The sequence below is a fragment of the Fukomys damarensis genome, unplaced genomic scaffold (assembly GCF_012274545.1).
Source record: "Fukomys damarensis isolate Sample0158 unplaced genomic scaffold, DMR_v1.0_HiC HiC_scaffold_111, whole genome shotgun sequence".
Classification (NCBI taxonomy): Eukaryota; Metazoa; Chordata; class Mammalia; order Rodentia; family Bathyergidae; genus Fukomys; species Fukomys damarensis.
Window position 1 is genome coordinate 1 of NW_022901023.1, and position 21,415 is coordinate 21,415.

At 36.1% G+C, this 21,415-nt stretch overlaps 1 protein-coding gene across 1 annotated transcript in view; it reads right to left on the bottom strand.

Annotated features, from left to right (window-relative positions):
• Window positions 1-21,415, bottom strand: part of LOC104853395 — a gene marked incomplete at its 5' end in the record, with an annotated part of 23,794 nt that continues 2,379 nt past the window's right edge. The window contains 7 exons of the mRNA XM_033760590.1: window positions 1-77; window positions 463-631; window positions 775-1,528; window positions 1,877-2,272; window positions 2,434-2,651; window positions 8,426-8,517; window positions 10,439-10,481. Of these exons, the coding sequence (XP_033616481.1) occupies window positions 2,202-2,272; window positions 2,434-2,651; window positions 8,426-8,517; window positions 10,439-10,481 (424 nt within the window). The remainder of the gene's footprint in view (window positions 78-462; window positions 632-774; window positions 1,529-1,876; window positions 2,273-2,433; window positions 2,652-8,425; window positions 8,518-10,438; window positions 10,482-21,415) is intronic.

A 21,415-nucleotide genomic window follows, 5' to 3' on the forward strand; every position in this document is an offset into this window, starting at 1 on the left:
CTATGGGTTCTGCCCAGCATGGCCAGAAAAAAACTCTTCACCGGGTCCGGGGTTGCTCTCCTCGCGGTTTGAAGTACCTGTTGTCGAAAGTGACTCTCATTAGCAGCATGACAAACACAGGAAGATAGGAAGCTCATCAAACTAGGTGTTTCAAGTAAAATAGTTGAAAATAAGACCATATGCAAGGGGGTGGGTTCTGATACCCTTTGGCTGAATTTAAATCCCCGACCTATTTGCCTTAAGCCCACTAGTTAATATCGTGAACTTTAGTTTCCTCAGAATTTATAAAATGGGGTAACAATAACACCTACCTCAAAGGGTTGTTCCCAGGATCAGTGAGACAACTCATTTTACAAGTTTAGCATGACTGGATTAAGGAAAACGCTTATTTTATTTAGTTAAAATTAAATTATACTGTATTCAAAATATTGAAGAATATCAATAAAATAAAGCTCTCTTCACCTTTCTGTGTGCTCTCTTGAGTTCTGCTATACAGAGAATTGCACGTAACTATAGTTTATTTTTGTTGTGCTTCTGTAAGTGATGGCGGTGGGGAAGACAAATTCATCTTTTCCTGTGAATGCTCTTTCTTCATGAATGTGACAGTACAGAAAGAGTTCAGTGGCCCGTCCTGCAAGCAGAAGGACCCAAGTTCAATCCCCGGTATTCGGAAGAAAAAAAAAAAAATGCGCACACAGAAAAAAAACAGTGTGGTGCTCACAGGCTGCTTCACCTCCCTGATTCTAAAGAGAGAACACAGCTCGAGGCACCTACCTACTCTTTGGGTCCGGCTGCCCTCCGGCCTGGCACTTCGCTCTTCCTGCCTCCCGGAAAGTGTGAACACAGCACGCAGGGTCGCGCGGGGCACCACAGGATGCGTGGGGCATGACGGAGGGCGTGGGGTCGCGGGCTCAGGGAGACTGACGAGGAGTCATTGACGCGCCCGAAGCGCTGATAGGTTTTCTGTTTTTAACTTTTAAACAGGCTTTTAAGGGAGACATATTTCAGTGGAATAAGAAGCGCTTCATTTATATATTGTGCCAACTGGAGTAAGCCGAAACGTGAATCACAACAACCAAAAACACTGTCCATCTTCATCTTAGCAGCTAAGCACCAAGTGTTTCAGCACACAAACCAGTCCTTTACTACACAAATGAAGAGAATAGGCATCTGTGGACAACCACAGAACAGAAAACACTTGCAAACCACACACAGGAGTTCTCAGAATGTCTGAAATTTCCAATTTCATGATCCTTGCACTGGGTAACAAAATACAGAGATTCAGCAACTGACATATTTGGACCAATTTGTAATCTTTAGCGTCTTAGGACCTGTGAAGAAGATGCATCTGCTCTTTAAAAACCTTGATGCACAGGCTGGGTGTGGCGAGCAGCGACGTCAGGATCCTGCCAGCAGGTCCTAAACCGGAAAGGACGAGGACGGAGAGACGGGAGGCACTCTTCTTCTCAAGGTACTCGCTGCTCTGTTTCGTACCGGACCTCTCCTTCTTTACTCTCCACCTGCGCAGCTGCAAGAGAATACCACCCACATCCGGAAGGAAACTGTAAGTACAATGACAACTATTATGGGATACCTTTGCTAGGCAACAGGTCAGACCACCAGCTGAACCGGCCCGTTGCCATAGCGACGGCACGTCCACACTGCTCGGGTGAATCACAGGTCAGTATGGCTGTGCTCTCTGTAGCTGGGGATTTAGCTCAGCGGTTCAGTGGCCCGTCTTGCAAGCAGAAGGACCCAAGTTCAATCCCCGGTACCCGAAAAAAAAAAAAATGCGCACACAGAAAAAAAAGTGTGGTGCTCACAGGCTGCTTCACCTCCCTGATTCTAAAGATAGAACACAGCTCGAGGCACCTACCTACTCTTTGGGTCCGGATGCCCTCCGGCCTGGCGCTTCGCTCTTCCTGCCTCCCGGAAAGCGTGAACACAGCACGCAGGGTCGCGCGGGGCACCACAGGATGCGTGGGGCATGACGGAGGGCGTGGGGTCGCGGGCTCAGGGAGACTGACGAGGAGTCATTGACGCGCCCGAAGCGCTGATAGGTTTTCTGTTTTTAACTTTTAAACAGGCTTTTAAGGGAGACATATTTCAGTGGAATAAGAAGCGCTTCATTTATATATTGTGCCAACTGGAGTAAGCCGAAACGTGAATCACAACAACCAAAAACACTGTCCATCTTCATCTTAGCAGCTAAGCACCAAGTGTTTCAGCACACAAACCAGTCGTTTACTACACAAATGAAGAGAATAGGCATCTGTGGACAACCACAGAACAGAAAACACTTGCAAACCACACACAGGAGTTCTCAGAATGTCTGAAATTTCCAATTTCATGATCCTTGCACTGGGTAACAAAATACAGAGATTCAGCAAATGATATATTTGGACCAATTTATAACCTTTAGCGTCTTAGTACCTGTGAAGAAGATGCATCTGCTCTTTAAAAACCTTGATGCACAGGCTGGGTGTGGCGAGATCCTGCCAGCAGATCCTAAACCGGAAAGGACGTGGACGGAGAGACGGGAGGCACTCTTCTTCTCAAGGTACTCGCTGCTCTGTTTCGTACTGGACCTCTCCTCCTTTACTCTCCAGCTGTGCAGCTGCAAGAGAATACCACCCACATCCGGAAGGAAACTGTAAGTACAGTAACAACTATTATGGGATACCTTTGCTAGGCAACAGGTCAGACCACCAGCTGAACCGGCCCGTTGCCATAGCGACGGCACGTCCACACTGCTCGGGTGAATCACAGTCAGTATGGCTGTGCTCTCCGTAGCTGGGGATTTAGCTCAGCGGTTCAGTGGCCCGTCTTGCAAGCAGAAGGACCCAAGTTCAATTAACAAAAAAAAAAAAAAAAAAATCTGCACACAGAAAAAAAACAGTGTGGTGCTCACAGGCTGCTTCAAGCATAGATCTACCATTTTTTACAAAGTACTTTTATAAAATTCATTTTAATGAGTCCTTATTATTATTATATTCCTAGAAAAAGCAGAGTAATGTATTTTAATGTAATATATAGAAATGGATCAGGTTAGAATCCTTTCGAAAATAAAATTTTCTAATTTTACATGATCAAAGTATATTAACAGCAGATGAAATCTCTGTAATGTACATTATCCTGATCATACAAAGGAATACTATATAAACTTTTTCTTTTTTTTAATGTAGTGATTATGATGAAAATGTAAGAGGCGCAGAGGATCATTGTAATGGGCTATCTCCCAATTTTCGTACCCCTCCCCATCTCTCACTATTACTATTCATAAGCTATCCCCAGTGACATTAGACCCAGGATGCAGAACTCCATAGTTCTGTTTTTCACATGACATAATTATTGCCAGAAAGATGTGCCTGATTTGATATAGGAAAGGAACTTACATAGCCTAATAAGGGTAGTATTATACAAAATAAATGCATTTGTTTTCCATTATGCATAGAAAAAAGTATAGTTTGCCAAAGAACATGTTGTAGGGCTTTCCAATTCTGCAAATAATTCTAAGTAAATAATAATTCATTATAAACATAGTAAGAGAACTGCTTTCTGATTTAATATTAGCACTGGTGAGTATTGTTGTATTTGCCTATGTCAAAGTACGTCATAAACTCAGCAGAGGGCGGAGTTTCACAGAATGAGGGTGGGAACTGCTCTCAACAGTGCCTGTATTTATTCCTCTCTATTCACAACGTAAAGCATTTGCCCCAAGCCTTATTATTTTAAATAGGAAAACAATTGTGCAAAATAACTTTTCCTGATCAGTTAAACATTATAAACTTGAGGGGAAATGTTTTATGTTAATATGAAGTTGGGACAAAAATGTAGTGTCATGAAGGGGATCAAGTGGATTTGTTTCAACATAAAGATACCATAAATATTTGAATGTCAATGTACATTTTCATATATTTTAGAAAATGTGCTCAAACAGAACACCCCATCATACCTATTAGTGGCAAATATCCCAACGTGATAGCCAGATGACCTGGCCCTGGTTGTACGGCCCACTTTTCTGTGCCCTAAGCAAGCTGTAATTTGTATAAGCCTCATTTTCCTCAAAGGTGAAACGGACTGCAGTTTTTCTGCTTTTCACTGTTGCTTGTTTTGATGTAGATGTGTTTTCTTTGTTTTGTTTTTTGCTTCAGACTTAAATAAGGGCTTATGCTGAACATATCTAAAGTGCTTCCTATGGCAGCTGTAGCTTATGCACATCAATTTACTCATGTAGTTTCTGTCAAACTCCAGCCATTAAAAACAAGATTAAGTCAAAGTAATAGAAATATGCAGGTGATGTAGCAGAGTGCACATCAAAATTTGATTTCAAAAGGCCAAGGTTCAAAGCTAGGCTCTACACTTAAGAGACACGTGACTTGAGAAAATTATGTAATCTTTCAGCATTCAGATTAAAATAAGAATTAGACCAAATCATGTATTTATAAACATAGCACAATGCATAGCAATAGCTAATACCAGCATAACACATACTATCACTGAATATGTTAGTGAATCTGAATCTTGAGCTTTAAAATATTTAACATAAATGCTTAAATTTATTTCTTCAAATCCCATTTTGTCCTTTTTGTCCAAATCAAATTGTTGCACTGGAATCTAATAACTGGTCAAAGTTCTTATGTATAAGAAGTTAACTTTAAACAGACAATAAATCAAGGTTTGAGGATGTTTTTATTAATATATGGGGTGCAGTGTGTGTGTCTAAGTAATATAAACTATAAAATCAATGAGACCATTGCCAATCAGAAAAAGATTACTAATTCAACAGTTAATTCTTTTGGATGTGTCCCAAGATAGATATTCCATATTTCCAATTCTACTTTATGTTGTGATGGTAAACATATTTCAGAATGTGTTCAAAATAATCAAACTTAATAAGAGTATTTTAAGTTCTCATGTAATGTGATTTTTTTATCTAATTCTAAAGCTAGCAATCATTAGTCACTTTAATATCAATATGAAGAGAATACAAAAGATAAGATTAGAAAGTTACACCATAGTGACTTTCAATGGCTACACCAACTGTTAATAAGTTGATTACTTCACATAACTAATTTCAAAGTGCACAGCCTATTACACACACACACATAACTATCCATATAGAAGTGTAAATCTGCCAGCAATGCTAAATTAAAACTCTCCAGAAAAATAAAAAAGGTCCTTAGAGAACTTTAGGAAACACTGGTTTCAAATCAATTTATAAATCAATTCAGTATTATCAATGCAAATGTTAATGCTTTCCTTGTGTCTTTCGCTTTTTTGAGTAATAGTCATAATTGACAGAAATTACATTCCCCAAGCAGTGTTTCTTTTAACCATTACACAGCAAACCCCACACATATTTTATGACTTAATATTACTATGTATTACTAAAAAGCAAGTCACCACAACACAGCAATGCAAACCAAACTTATTGTGTTCATTCTACAGTATAACTCATTTGCAAAATTAATTTAATTTTGCAAAAAGTGAGCATTCATGCTGTTTACTCATATATAAATCACCATATTTCCTCTCCAGTAATGTGGATACTAACTTTGTCATGTGTGTTTTCTGTAAAGAAAAAAAGCATTTTAAAATATTATTGCTACACCATTCATTTTTTAGGTCTTCCACAACCAGGTTTTTCAACACAGGAACTATGAGAAGAAATGCAGTCCAAAACAACTAAAATACAGAATACTAAAAGACTTACCTCTTGAAAGCAGTGGCACGTTACAATGCAAAGACATAAAGAAAGGAAAAAAAGATAATATGCTAAACTACCTCATGTAAAACAAATTCCCTTCCAGACTGGAATATAAAGTTCTCTCTGCTATTCACACAGTAAGGAGAGTACATAAAACAGCATACCAAAACCACTAATTTGTACACATGGAAGAAAGATTTAAATTTCTTAAAGTGCCTATCCATTTTTATAAGGAATAAGACAATTTACAAAGTATTAAATATTCTGAAAGTATAGCTTCTACATTTCATACTATTGATGAGATGAATAGCTAACTAATTCTTCATAATGACGTTCAGTAAGTTCTTGTTTGTGTCTTATGTTTAGGAATTGTATATAAATTCGGGTGAGACAGCTATCAAAGTGGCAACTAGCCACTTATCTATATTAAAAACTAAGTCTTCTGGGTACTTTGAGGAAAAAGACAACTCAGGCATTCAACTCACTCTTGTTCTGAACAAGATTATTTTAAAAATAAAAAGTAACTAATGAAAAGCAACAATTCTCAACTTTCAAGAGCTTTCTTTTTGCCAACATTATAAACCCGGGGAAATAGAACAGTAAAAAGTTTGACAGAAAAGCAATTTGATAACTGATGCAGAAAAAACACTCATCAATACCAGAAGACACCTACTCTTCCTGGTGACAAATTTCCCATCGACTTAGGTGTAGGATTTATTTTGATTTTTATCATCTAAGGATAGTGAGATAGCATTACAAATTGGTCTTAGAATTTCACTACATTGTTTAAGAATAGTAAAGTTTTCACTGTCCTAACATCTGAAAAACATTTGAAATCAAGCTATTTTTAAAGACTTCTTTACAAATGCTAAGCGGTAACTTGCTCGATAATGATGCAAAACACATTGTAATCCCTTTTTTTCTCCTAAATTTTGCACAGTGCCGAACATCAGGCATGTGTTTAATAACACTTGTTGATTAAGGAGTTACATAAAGAACCTGCAACTGCAGCAGTACCTAATTTCAGCGTGAAAATAAATTTTACATCATTTGAAGTTTAATCACCAAAGTTGTACTTATAAAACACAAAGTTGAAATTCATTTTCAAACTAGTACTTTTCCATAACTTCAACTTATTTTTACCTGTACAGTTTTCCATTGAGAAAACATCTCTTACAAAATTTTAAGAGGTATTAGGATAAAAGATTTAAGTTAAACACTGACTACCTTCAGTGGATTTTTTTTTTTCCTACTGAGCCTAAAATTTAATAAATATAGCAAACTTTTTCAGCTTTATGTGGGGGTAGTGTTTGAGAGGCAGGCTCTTCCTTTTCAGGTTATCTATTTTGACTACTCTAAAATTTATTATCTTAAAATTGGCACACAGAAAACAATTACAACCAAACATACCTCAAAACTACATACTGTTTCTCTTCCTCACATAAAAGAAGTCATACTCTTTGAAGTACACTAGTTTTCCTTCACAAACACATCTAAACTTTTAAAAGCCACCCACACCCATGAAGCCATATAAATTATACAGCCCAGTAGCTGTTCTTCCAGAGTTGCTCAGGGTCTCAGCAGCAGCCTGGAACCCTGCCACTTTCTCTTTCAAAGCCTTGCGGTTGCCATGACAGCAGGGCTACAGAAAGCATGGCCTCTTCATTATGTGAATTTTATGTGAATTAGCATTCAGAAAGGATTATGTCTCATCTAAAGGACCTATCCACACACTTACATTTTCCTGGGAACTGGTACTGAAGAAAACCATCTCATGTGTAGTTTATTTCCTTTTAAGGTATAATTCAATAAATCTAATCAAAACAATTTTATGTAAATGACTTTGCCTGTTAAAGTATCTTCACTGAATTCCAAAAAATAAAATGAGCATCTATAAATGAAGTTGGCTGAAAAACAAAGTACAATAAATGTGGGATTCAACAAGTTTTTTTTGTTCGTTTTTTGGTACCGGGGATTGAACTCGGGTCCTTGCATTTGCAAGCAGGCCACTGAACCGCTGAGCTCAATCCCCGGCCCCAACAAGTCTTTAAATGTACCCCCAAAAGGAAAACTAAGTGAATTTTCAAAAATTTCTGCTAAGATCACATGCTGAATGTCTGCTCATTTTAGAAAAATCTCTAGAGTGCTTCAAGTGCTATAAACACCTGTTGTTTTCATTACTACTGTGTGCTTTTAAAAATTAAATCCTAGCCTAAGTTTATCTGAAAAGAATGTTATCTGCTTTAAACTAATGTTTCACCCAGATATGAGTCAAAAACTCATTTATTTTCGAAACTACTTCCTAGAGAAAAAAAAAATCTTACAAATTCTTACTTTCCTTTCTCCTTAGGCTGACATATGTAAGCTAAGAAACCTGTATAACACTAAACCTCCAGTGGTCAATAGATGAATGGGAATTTTGAAGAATAAAAATCTAAGATTTGCTTTGCATTATAAGTGCCAGCTGCTCAATACTGCCAAGAGCTGGAAGAGAAGAGTTACAGAGTGTGCTGTCGGTTCGGAATACATCAAAATGTATAATTGGGTTTTGACTGCTTTGGAGGAAGCACTGTGTGTATATAATACAAAGGGCACATGTTACTGAAGCAACTATAACTTCTTCCTGAAAGGAACAACTGATTAGAGGGGATGTACTTTTCTGGAAAAAGCTTGAAAGAGTTCTGAGAAGAGCATAAAGCACCCTTGGCCACCTACCCATTTTGCTGTTTACTGTCACCCTGGGATCCTCTTCTCTGTTCCTCTGCTAGCTCCTGAGCAGTTTCGGAACACACGCTGGTGACTGTGGGCTGCCGTGGGACATTAACCGCAGCTTTACCAGCGCTCAGCACAGATGAACACCGGTCAGCACTAAGACTGGCATTAACATGCAGTCCAGACGCAGAGGATGGGGGAGGAGTGACAGCAGCCACAGGTGGAGGGGAAGAATGTGATGAAGTGGTCGCGTGGGCTGGGGTGAAGGCGGACGATGGTGATGGGATGGAGGTGACTTTTGGTGAAGACACAGAACCAAAGGGCCATGGTGCTTTATTGTAGGCCATGTTGGGGGGTGGAAGTGACTCTGGATACAGCAGGAGATATAATGGGCACAGGTTTAACTACTTCTTTAGGTTCTCCCTATGTGAAATAAAAATAAACATACACATACATAAAAACACATCAAATACATGCAAAATATATCCACTGAAAAGAGCAGACAACTGACTTTTAAAAAACACAAACATAAGCATGGTAGCAGCTCAAATCTCATGTTTCAAGTAATACAGGGTAACATGCATGCTAAGTGGTCCAATAGGCATAATGCAGTAATATAATAAGCATATTTCTATTTACAAAAATGAAAAGCTTCAAAAATATTTAGGAAACACCAGAAAAACCATCAAACAGCCTAAAGGCCATCATAAGTTTTAATTTAGATACATTCCCCAAAGTAGAAGTTCTAAAATAAAGCACAAGGTCCCAAGTTCAATCCCTGGTACCAAAAAAAAAAAGCAAAACAAAAAAAAAAAAAAAAAAAAAAAAAAAAAAAAAAACAAAAGTGATGAAGTTCTAAAATACCCCACAATAAAAAGAAAATACTTTGGTAAATAAAATGATTTTATTTTAAAGTATCCAGGGCCTAAATTATAATTCCATCTTTCAATGTTTAATTTCTCTCCACAGTGCATCATATGATTCATGCAGAAGCACCAGGATATTTTAAATTCAATTGAAAAAAAAAAGCACGGAGAACAATTTTCATCTAACTCAAAAATGCCTACATTCTGCTTATCTAGAGTCAAGACTCTGAAAAGAAAAAATTACATGAACAAAACAAAAATCAATCCTTTCTTTCTCCTATAAACCATTTGTTTTCTCTGAATGTTTTAAGATATGATTGAGAGAATAAAAAAGTTTCCATTTTTAAAAATAAACTTAATAATTTCATGAGAGGAAAATTGCTCTTAGATAGTTCCACATTGCCAGAAACAAAAGAAAATTTAACTAGCATAATTACCTCCTCTTAAAATTACTAGAATTGTGGTAAATAGTGTTTGTAAATCCTTTTTAGGAAGAAAAAAAAATCAGATTAAGCCTGTATGGTATTCAAAATAAAACCCTATTCATTCTACCATCCCAGAAGAAAAATAGTCAACTTTTCAAGAAAACTTACATGGGCAACTTTATGTTTAGTTAAAAAAAAAATCTAAATTGGTTTAGAAATAAGAAAAATGAGGAAAAACAAGTAACTTAAAAAGCTAAACACATCAATATAATAAATAACTCATTAAAAAATGAAAGATAAGATATATGTGAGAAAAAAGGGACAAGGGCCAATAACCTAATCCAAGAATACTTATGAAACGTAATTGCTAGATACTGTTAAAGACTTCCAGTGTACTCATTTTAGGTAAATACTTAAATATTATTTTTAAGTTATTAATAAAGATAGAAATATGAGAAATAAATATAAAGGATGAAAACCAGGCATAAATTACTAATAATCTGTGGTTCTAGAAATGTTTTATAACACAGGTATAACTACAATGGTAATTCTGTATGTGTTGATTTCTATTCTCCTCTTCATCTTTTACGGAAAAGAACTATGAGAAAAATTGCACTGAGACTTTAAATAAAATATTCCCATGGCCTAAGAGAGAAACAGAAACTACAGGTGGCTCAGGAGAAACAGTCAAATGGTAACTTAGTGATGCTACATTAGAAACGCACCTTTTGAAGAGAAATTGGCTCAGGCTTGGATGTGACAGATGCTCTGGGGAGAAGAAGAAAAAATCATGAATTTTTGGAAACGGATAGATTTAATCGAATTTTTATGTTAAAATCATTTGTAGTTTGGTATGTTCACAATCATCACAATCTTCTAATTAATTCATATAAACCAAATGCTGCAAAACCCAACACCTATAATACACTAAATATTCATACCAGTCTCTGGTTCCCTACAAATTCAAAGCGAGACAAACACCAATCCTATTTGCTAAAACATTCATTTTAATCTTTAAGGCTATTCTGTACTTTAAATGGCAAAGTATAATAAACATTGCTTCCTGATTCCTGAGACTGTCCTCAATCGTATAAACGCAGTTCTCAATCTCTACTAGCTTCTGCCTTTTCTCCTAATATATATGACCACATCCAAGGTACTTGGTTTCTTTGTGAAGAAAGTACATATAAGTATAACATATAAATACTTGCTTTTGCTGGTTGAATAGAGTCCCTGAGAATATTTTGTATTTATATTCTTAAGTGTGTATGCACATTAATGTATTTGGTATGCAAAAAACTAAACTAAGTTCTTCCACTAGGCCAGTGTTGCTGAGCCTGTTAGTGCTTTCAATGATAACAAACAGCTGTGGCACACATGCCAAAGGCTCACCACCACTGCGCTAAGATACACTTTCAGTAAAGGCAATGACTACTGTCCTGTTACTATCTTTGTCTTAGCAAAGTTCCTGACACTTCTATAAGTCATATGTAATCAGCATGAAAGGAAAAGAATGAGGAAAGATAAGACAAAAAGCCATGCGTACAACTTGACTAATTACAATTTCAAACAAATTTTAACACATGCATTGTTTTTGCACTCTGTGCCTTTTCATGAGCATGTACTAAACTGTAACAATACTTGGTTTGAAGCATTTAGCCCATATAATCATGATAACAATAAGAGTAAAAAGTTCAAATGAGGAACTTCAAAGTTCAAGTAAATTGCTTAGGATGGAGCTGAGGCCTCCTGTTGTTACATATGATAAGATGCTAACAAAATAATCAGGAAAGCCTCAGATGCTTTAAACACGACTTGCTCAGTACTACGGTGCACGTGATTTTCAATTGCCAGATGCAGTGTGACTCCTTTCATATCACTCCGACCTGAGGAGAGCACCTCAAGTGCAGAATCCAAGACACATAAGCATGGCAGGTAGACAGTGAGTGATACTAATTTTATTCTACAAACCATGAGATTGTTTTATTTATAAAGATAACAACACAAATAGAAGACATTAACATAAGATGGTGGGTCTCTATGAGCATAATGTAGTAATGAATTCTGATCAACATCTTTAGCATCACCTGAATTTTCCAGTAACAGCTCATTTGCTTAGCCATGACAGGCACTGCCAGAAAACTGGCTGGCATAACGAAAGGCCACAATGGGTGATAATATTTGGTTACTGCAATACAGGTTATACCCTGTAGAGCTGCACAAGTTTCCATGTGTACTCCCAGACAGACAATTTGTCTTTTAGCTCACAGTATTATTATACAAGCAAAGGAAACAAGTTCGGTGGAAACAGGAACAGTGAAGTTTTCCTTTTACTGAAATTTCACAGTAAGATGTAATCACTAAGGGTCTACTTATTAAAACCCCCCAAGATATTATTGAAAGTTTGCCAAAACCAATTTTCTTATGCATCTGGATACTTTAAGGTACATACAATAATTGTAGCAACAGGAAAATAAGTCATAAAAAGAACATGGCATTTGATAGTCATTGGGTTTTGAAACTTAAAAATAAAATGTATCTATTCTATGTACTTGAGAACAAGTCCTTTAGTTTTCTATAGCTGTTAATTCTGATTTGAAGAGTGTTAGCAGCAACAACAAAGCCACAGAATTAACTTATTTTGTTGAGAACACCTAGACCGACAAGGACTCTCCACAAATTTTATTAATGGAACATTCTGTTACAAAATGTTCTTCTGCTGCCTGCCTTGCAAGCACAAGGACCCGACTTCAACCCCAGTATCAAAAAAAAAAAAAAAAAAAAAAAGTTTGAAATTTTGAATTCCCACAAAAAATTTAAATGTGAAATTTCAATTATGTTTAAGTAATCAGGGAAAAGGGGGGCTACATGGCCTTAAAATTCCAGGGTTGAATTCATTATATAAACAGCCTGTGGTGGGGGAGGGATAGACTGGCTCATAATTAAATGTCAAATAAAATGGTTAACACGGGATGCAATAAAATTAGTTCTCTTATTTAAATGCTAACCACCAAATGAGTCACAGAATCATTAAGCTTTGAAAAAATGTTCCTTTATTACATGCCCATTGGGTTGTCTGGCTTCTGCTTGAGTATTTCTATAAATTCATAATTTCAGCAAAAATTTCAACTCTTTTGTTAAAAGGTCTTCATTTTAGTGTTTTGCTTTATTTTTGAGTAAACAAAAATCAAGCCATTCACATTAAAATATTTTGAAAAACATTTTAATATAAAGTAGCTGTACATAAAATCTATGTCATCTATTGGTTAAATTTTAAATCAGTAGATTACTAAAACCCTATACACAAATGAAATTGTATATGGATTCTTTTCTAGCACTGAAGATTAAACCCAGGACCTCTGCACTGAGCTACAACCCCAGCACTTTTAATTTTTATTTCTAAACAAAGTCTCACTAAGTCTCCCACACTGGGCTAGGCCTTGCAATCCTCCTCCTTCAGCCTCCCAGAGTTCTGTGATTACAGGTGTATTACACCAAGCTACCAATTACGTAGTCTTACAGTACTAGAACTATGATGGTTCAGGAAACAGCATGCACGACAAGTGAAATCTAGAAAAAAGTTGAATCAAAAAAGAATTGATTTTTAAATCAGCAAATGTTGCCCAGCATGGTGGCACACACCTGTAATCCCAGCACTCAGGAGGCTGATGAAGGAGAACTGCCATGAGTTCAAGGTCAGCCTGGGATACACAGGGAGGTCAAGGCCAGCCTGAACTAGATAGTGAGACCCTGTCTCAAAAAATGAAACATAAAATTAAATAAAAAGCAAATATTACTAATCACAAAAGAACAGAATGAAAATATATCAGTTATTCTGTACAATTATACAAAGATTTTTTTGAATGCTAAAAAATGCTTTTTAAAAATGCTAAATAACTGTTGCTGGGAGATCTATGTATTAGTACAGCTCTTTTGGAAAACACTGAGTATTAAAAGCTTGAAGAAAGCTCATGTTCTCTGATATATTCAACTTTTTGAGAATCTATCGTAAGGAAATAAAATATGAAATAAGTATGCATAAAAATTCATATGCTAGTGCAAAATGAAATAATCTATTAAAAATACAACGCGCAAATGGTTAATTATAATATAAGCACGTGATGAAGCACTGTGCAACAATTAAAATAATTCTCAGAATTCTGCACTGCATGATAAAGTGCTTATTCTATGATACAAAGCACACACAGCATGATCAGCCTATGCAAAAACAGTGAATGGAAACACACCAACATTTTAGGGTAGGTTCTCTCTAAATGCCATTTTTTTCTCTTTTGTGTGTTTTCCACATTTTATACACTGTTACTAATTTTTATAATAAGGAAAACTATTTCTCAAAGCTTATTTCATGGAAAACTACTTTTCAGAAAAACAAAACACAAAAAATCTTGTTATCAAAGATATCTGAAAAAGTGGAGTTAAGAGTTACATAGTATCATAGTTCCAGGACTTCTTAGAGGCTTTAAATACATAACCCAGAAAATACTACAGGGATTGTTGCCTACACACATTTGAAGAACTCATTATTTAGGAAACATTTCTCAAGTTTGGAGTTGGGGAAAGAGGGGTTGGTCTGGAAAATAATATTTTAAAGAAATAGTAAATCTTTCTAACGTCTGAAATCTTTACTTAAATCTTCCACAAGTAGCTAAAATTATGAAACTGTAACATTTTGGTCCTTAAAATTCTCAAAACCTTTTGTTATATAAGTTATCTTATCAAACTAGTATTTTTTAAAAACTATATCTTGTAAGATACTCAAACACAATTTAACCAATGTTTAAGGAAGAAAACTCCATTTCCTTCAGCACACTGCAGTTAAGTCTATTCTCAACGTTTTCTACGGGGGGGGAACCCTAACATATGATTATGGAAACACAAACTTAAGCCTGTTACAATTATCATTCTTTTATTCAAACAAATATTATACTGAGCATTCTATGAGAAATAAATTTTAAAAGATCAGTAAGTGAATAATTAAAAACTGAGATGCAGTTAAAAAACAACTACTCCCACATTTTTCTCTTCGAATCACAATAGGATAATCTCCTCCTCTGGAACTACAGTGATCCATCACACGTCCCCCCCCTTGTGCAACATGTGAGCTTCAAACTACAAAGGAGCCTGGCAATGGCTCCACAATCGCTTACTGTTCTCTTTTCCCTCATGTGAAGCCCTGTACAGAAGAAAGCCATGCTGATGAGATCCTGGCACCTTGGCTGAGGACCATCCACAGCTTGTGGGACTTAAAGACAAAGCAATTGGAGCGGCTTGGAACAGTGTTGTTGAAAGCTGACTGGTTTTTATAAAAGTAGTAATGACATTGAAGATCCCCAATGCATGGACTGCAGGACTTCTAGCTAAACAACTGAGCGTAGTTCTAACAGAGTTATGAAAAACTAGAACTGTGATATACGAGTTAGAACAAGAAACAAAAAAGTTCTTACTTAAATTAGTAATGGCTCCAACATAAATTAAATTCAAAGGAATCAAGCAAAGCTGGTTTTCTGAACACCGATGAGTCGTACTATCATTAAATTATGCTTTTAACTGATGCATTTTTCTAACACTCTTACAAAGTAACATTTTTGAGGAGTCAATAAAGTAGCCAACACATTTCATGATAATGTTTAAGAATGAGAAGTTATGAAATGGAGTGAGACTCATAAAGATACCATAATTCATATTTCTCATTCTGTCTCAGTGACTCCTTCAACCATATTTAATACATTTAACAATCATACAAAAAAGAGGAAGGTTTTTGGTTCAACTTCTATGATATCAACTCCATCTAAGTTTCCCACAACTGGCCATCTCTGGGCCCACTGATCCACAAACATCATTAATCACTTTAATTGCAAAGTTGTCAATTTGCAATAACAAACTAGAGCGAAATAATAGCAAGCACTCAAGATGAAGAGGATATCTCTCTAAACTGTTTCCCCACCTTTTACTGTACTTTCCGTCTAGTGTTCCCAAAACTCCAACATTTAGATTACTTATGACAATCTCCGTGGTCTTATTGAGAACATCTAAATACTATATTTACTCTGTACTTGTTTTGGCTTTAAATCTAGTTTGCCTTGTATATATTGAGTGTACAACAGTGACCAACTGGTAATCACTTCTTTATGACAGGGTGAGTGCGTTTGTTGCTGTAATCCTTTTCAGGCGGCCGCAGCTGTTGAATAAGGTTTAACAACTATGCATTAACCAGTCACCATTAAGCTACAGAGCTGATAGATGGAGGAAAGGGAGGAGGGAGGGGGAAGGGGGGAGAAATTAGTTCTTCTAGATTCCCTGACCCAAATGGTTATACCATTTTCAAGGGGGAAGAGTGAAACATTAGGCTAAATCTTAAAGTTTGAGTAAGTATTACCATTATTATGAATAACAAGAGCATCAAAGTCAGCATTACAGCCACCATTAATTGGGATCTTAGGTTTCAGAAAGAAAGCCTGCTGAGAGTGTTAAAATAACTTGGACTGCTAAGAAGTTTAATACCAATATCCATATTCTCTCCTCTTTAATATATCAGTATTAAGCCAAACACATGCTAGTTCCTCCTTAATAAATATTTCTTTATTTCATACTATACTGCTTATTTTCTGTGACAGAAATTCAATTCAATGCTATGTTTGAAATGCAACCTGCATACTGATCAGTTTAAGTAATTACCTTTGGTGGCAATTTTATACGTTCTTTAACATCTCTCATTTGATATCACCTTCTTATCAATCTATCAAATAATTATTGAACTTCCCATTCCAAGGTTTGGAAATACTATACAGTGGTAAGCAAGTCAAAGGAGATCCTTCCCTCGCATCTACATTGTAATAAAGGAAGCAGATAGTAAACAAGTCAATAAATACGATAGATGGACTCAGTCTATGCACTATGAAAATAATTGTAGTACTATGACATGTGAGTGATATCACCCCAATCTGTACCTTAAACAGTTAATATTTAAACATCTAAAAATCCTAAGAAAGAAAATATTTTGCAAAGTAGCAATTCAAACAAATTTAGTGTAAGAGGAACTATAGATTAAAAATAAGATACCTTAAATTTACTCATAACAATTTTATTCATTATAATCTCATGATATAAAATTATGCTCTCATTTTACAGATGAGTAACTGGAACCCAGATGGGCAAAATGGATCTCCTGAGTCATCCTTCTGGGTAGGAGTTGGAGATGAGCTACCATCCAGGCATCTACAAAGACTTTGCTCTTCAGCACAAAACAAATTGCCTGCATTTCTAAAATCAAAATCAACCCAAGCAAAAACATCCAGAAATACCCTCTCTTATAATCCCTCATTGTGGGTGTGGTTATTTTGTAGGAGAAGCACATTATGGATATGGGTATAGACCATCTCCAAAAGAACCTGGAACCCCCCAAAACAGAGAATAGTGTTATGGAAGAATAAACTTAAATGCCATTCTACTCAATGGGGGTTGGTGGGTGGTTTCAAAACAAAATTAACTGAGGCATGCCCCAAATCAATATGGTGCTATTTCATATAAAACAGGATTGGTGAAAGCTGAACTCTCCAGCATATTCTAACAAATATGCAACACTTTGTTGTTCTTATGTACATTTATATGAGAAAATTACTATGTATTATTTTAAGAATAAGTGTTTTTCTATATTCTGTAATTCCTGTGCACCTTTCTCAAAAGGATTTTCAAATATGTGCAAAATTTCACAAGATTATACTTGATTTCAGAGGGAGGATTTTTTTTTTCTCTACATTTATTTCAAAATAATATTTCACAAAGGAAAAAAATCTATCTAGGCTTTACGTCACATATCCACACGCAAAAAAAACTTTATAAAATAATTTTGGGGGGGACTGCTTTTTTCTAACAAGTACTATTTATGAAATTGTTACATCAAAGAAGACTGCAAAGACTGTATAGTAACTCCTATGTACTCAAGTTTAAAATAATTCGGTTTTACTGTGAATAAAATTTCATTATCACAAAAATATCATTTCAATAAAGGATTTATATAAAGACTATAATAAGCTCTAGTAAATATTTTAGGCTTTGTGGGCCATGTGCCCCTGTAGAAAGAAAGAAGACACAGACAAAGCCGAAATCAATAAGGATGGCTGTTTCACAAAAACTTTATTCATAAAAACAGGTGGTAGGCTAGATCTGATGTGTAAGCCATAGTTTGCCAACCTCTAGTTTTGATAATTTCTATAGTTTGATTATAATTAACTTTCTAGGAAGCAAACCTGGATGACTGCAGCTCTTTTGATCTCTAAGCCTCAGGATCTATTAGGTTTTTGTCTGACTCTGGGCACACAGTAAGTAATAACTTGGTTAACAAATGCACGGGATATGAGGAAAGCATGCTTCTTGTATGTCTGTTAAGCTACTTCCAGAGATGACTGGCATGTTGAACAGCAAACTGAGGCAGGAGGCCCACTCTAAATGTGAGCAGTGTAATTCAATAGGCTGGGGACCCAAATGAAACAAAACCAGGAGGAGGAAGTGGGGTATCACAGGCTTTCTTTCTCTCCCCACTTACCAGCTATCAGGTGAGCAGCTGTTTTACCATTGCTTTCTGCTCTGATGCGTTGGCCATACCACAGGCCTAAAAACAATCGAGATGGTTGACCATTTACTGAAACCATGAGCCAAAATAAACCTTTTCTGTTCTAGGTTGTTATTCTCTGGTATTTTGTCACAGCAATGGAAAGCTGACTATCAAACTTCCACCTAATATATCTTTTGGTTTTAATTATGTAGAGAGAAAAAAAACCTAATCCACAAAATACTTCATTATCAATTTGAAAATAAAAGGACTTATAAAGCAAATATTCTGCCTGTGAAAAATTAAGAATCCTATGTATATTTCTCTAACCAGACCAATTGTGACACAACAACGCCTTAAAATGAGTAGGGTTCAGAGCCAGGGATTTAGCTCAGTGGTTCTGCCACCTGCTTCACAAGCACAAGGACCCAAGTTCGATCCCAGTACTAAAGGAAAAAAAAAATTATCTAAAATGAGTATGGTTCACATGTGAAGGATAAGCATCAATAGCAAAACCATATTCATAATTATATTTTCAAGAAATGTAAATTGTATAAAATTAACTATTTCAAGCAAATCATGATAAGAATCCAATATTAAAAGGTACAGATATGCAGAATAAAAATGGTATACATAGGAGCAATTAATCTGAAGTCTACTTTTTTTTTTTCCTTCCTTTTAGGGAAAATATAAAGCCCTAAGGAGATGGAGATTCCTCACTTTTCATATCCAGCCCATATTACTCAGTTCTTTATTAACTCTTTGAAACAGGGCTAACAGGGAAGTGACAGTTGCAAGTCGAAGTTACTAACACACAAAAAAACTAGACGATCTACAGGATCTTTGTTGGCATAATGAGGCTAATACAGCCTCTCCTGCAGAACTGTTGTAAGGATAGAATGAGGTCATGCATGCAATACACCTAGCAGAATGCGTGATGCTAAGTAAGCAAGGGTAGATGTCTCTTTTCCCCTAAGAAGACTGGTTTCTAGAGTTCTGGAAATTATTCTCTATCTGATTATATACTGCTACAATCAAATTCCCTATTAGCATAAGTTTCAAGAGAAAACAACAATGAACAAACAGATGAGCAAGAAAATATCACTTGTTAGTACTACTGAATGCCAATTTCAACGAGCTCATTATGTAAATTATCTCATTTTCTTCCTAAGAAGTATTGTTCTCACTTTAAATACAGAGAGTGAAAGCTAAAATTAGCTAGCAACTGATCACAACTTAGAATCTGAAAGTAAGAAAACCAGAATTTGAACCTAAGTCCTCTAGATGTCTATATACAGCTCCACATTCTGTCTTCTAGGAATAACACCACACACAGTGAAAGTCACAAAATTAATTTTGATTAAAAAACTTAAAACAATGAACACCTGCTAACTCTGTATTAACTAACAGCTACTCATTTTCAATCACATGCCACTTAGAGAATACCATCTTTGCTTTAATTTATATAAACCCAGAAGATACTCACTGTATGTTATATATACACATATGTCTATATGCAGTTAATATATAGAGACATATCTCTCCAGTGCACATTACACAGACTGAATTGGATATGGGAGGATATAAAAGTCAGAGGCCACTGACTGCCACCACTGTGATCTTGCTGTTTTGCTGTACTGTCCTCATTTTTCTGTAGGGACGTGTCCTGCTTGGGGAACATATCTCCTCCTTCTCCTCTTTTCTTCACTCTTTCCTTTAGTTTCTTTCATTCTTTCCTTCTCTGCTTTTACTCTGAAAACAGCTCTGTTCACCTAATTCTTCAGGTAGGACAGAGCCTGACAAGCTGGCATCTTCCAGCTCAAAAGAGCCTGAAATCCCCAAACACTGCCCAGCAGTCCGACAGCAGGGGGTGCATACTGAGCATGGAAGATCACAGAAATAACCATGGTGGCTCCTTCACAATTTGATTTTGACTAAAGGTATATAAATCTGGTTGCTAAATAATACTTTTTTAATTGTACTCAATTCTATATCAACCTGTACTTTTATTAACACCCTCATGTTATGGTCAGAATCTAGCTCCTATTTGGATTAGTATGGCCTTCTATGTTAACATAATTATTTAAACCATTTCCAACTGCTCTTTATTGTACCTCAGGTCATTCCAAGTTCAAGGGGAACAATGACAGTTCGGTGCTATGATTTTTCTTAAAATTAATTTATTTCACCAATTTATTAATTAGTTACACAAATATTGAACCTCTCTAAAGTATGCTGTTATACATATGGGGAAAAGTAGTAACTGAAACAGACAAAATCCCATCTTTGAAAGTCCTTACATCTATTTGAGAGAGGGACACTAAGAACAAGTAAAGTATGTCACATTATGGGCTGGAGATGTAGCACAGTGAAATAGAGCTTGCCTAGAATTCAAAAGGCCCTGGAGTGTTCCATAGCACCACAAAAAGAGCAAAGGAAGGAAAAAAAGTCATGCAGCACGGAGTGCGACAAAGTATGTTATGGTGTGTATTTATTTTCAACATCAATAATGACATTAGCATTGAAAGGTAATTTTTCATTTAAAAAAAATTGCACACAAGGATAAATAAGTCTTTTCTGGCCAGGCCTGGTGGTACAAACCGGTAATCCCAGTATTATGGGAGGCTAACAAAGAGGGATCTAAAATTCGAGCCCAGCCGGGGAATTTGGCGACTCAGTGAGATCCTGCCTCAAAATTTAAAAGGAGGTTGGGGCTGTAGCTCAGGCTAGAAGCCCTGGGATCAATCCCAGTACCACTGGGGAAAGTCTTTTCTATGTGAACCATGTATCCTACCAATACACTTTGATCTTTTGGGAAATGTTGGCAAATGTGTCATTAATAGCAGCAAGAAAGAAAATTCACAAAATGTAATTCTGAATATGAAATCTAAATTCCAAATATGAAATCTGTCTAGGGAGAGGCTTGTAATGTTTCATAAAAACAATTCCTTCATACTGCAATGCAGGACAATGTCACATCAGACACAGATTTTGCAATGGGCATCTGAAATGAACAGACATTTCTCAGACAAGGAAGTAGAAACAGCAAGTAAAAACATGAAAAACTGTTCAACGGCCGGGGATTTAGCTCAGTGGTTCTGCTGTCTGCCTCACAAGTACAAGGACCTGAGTT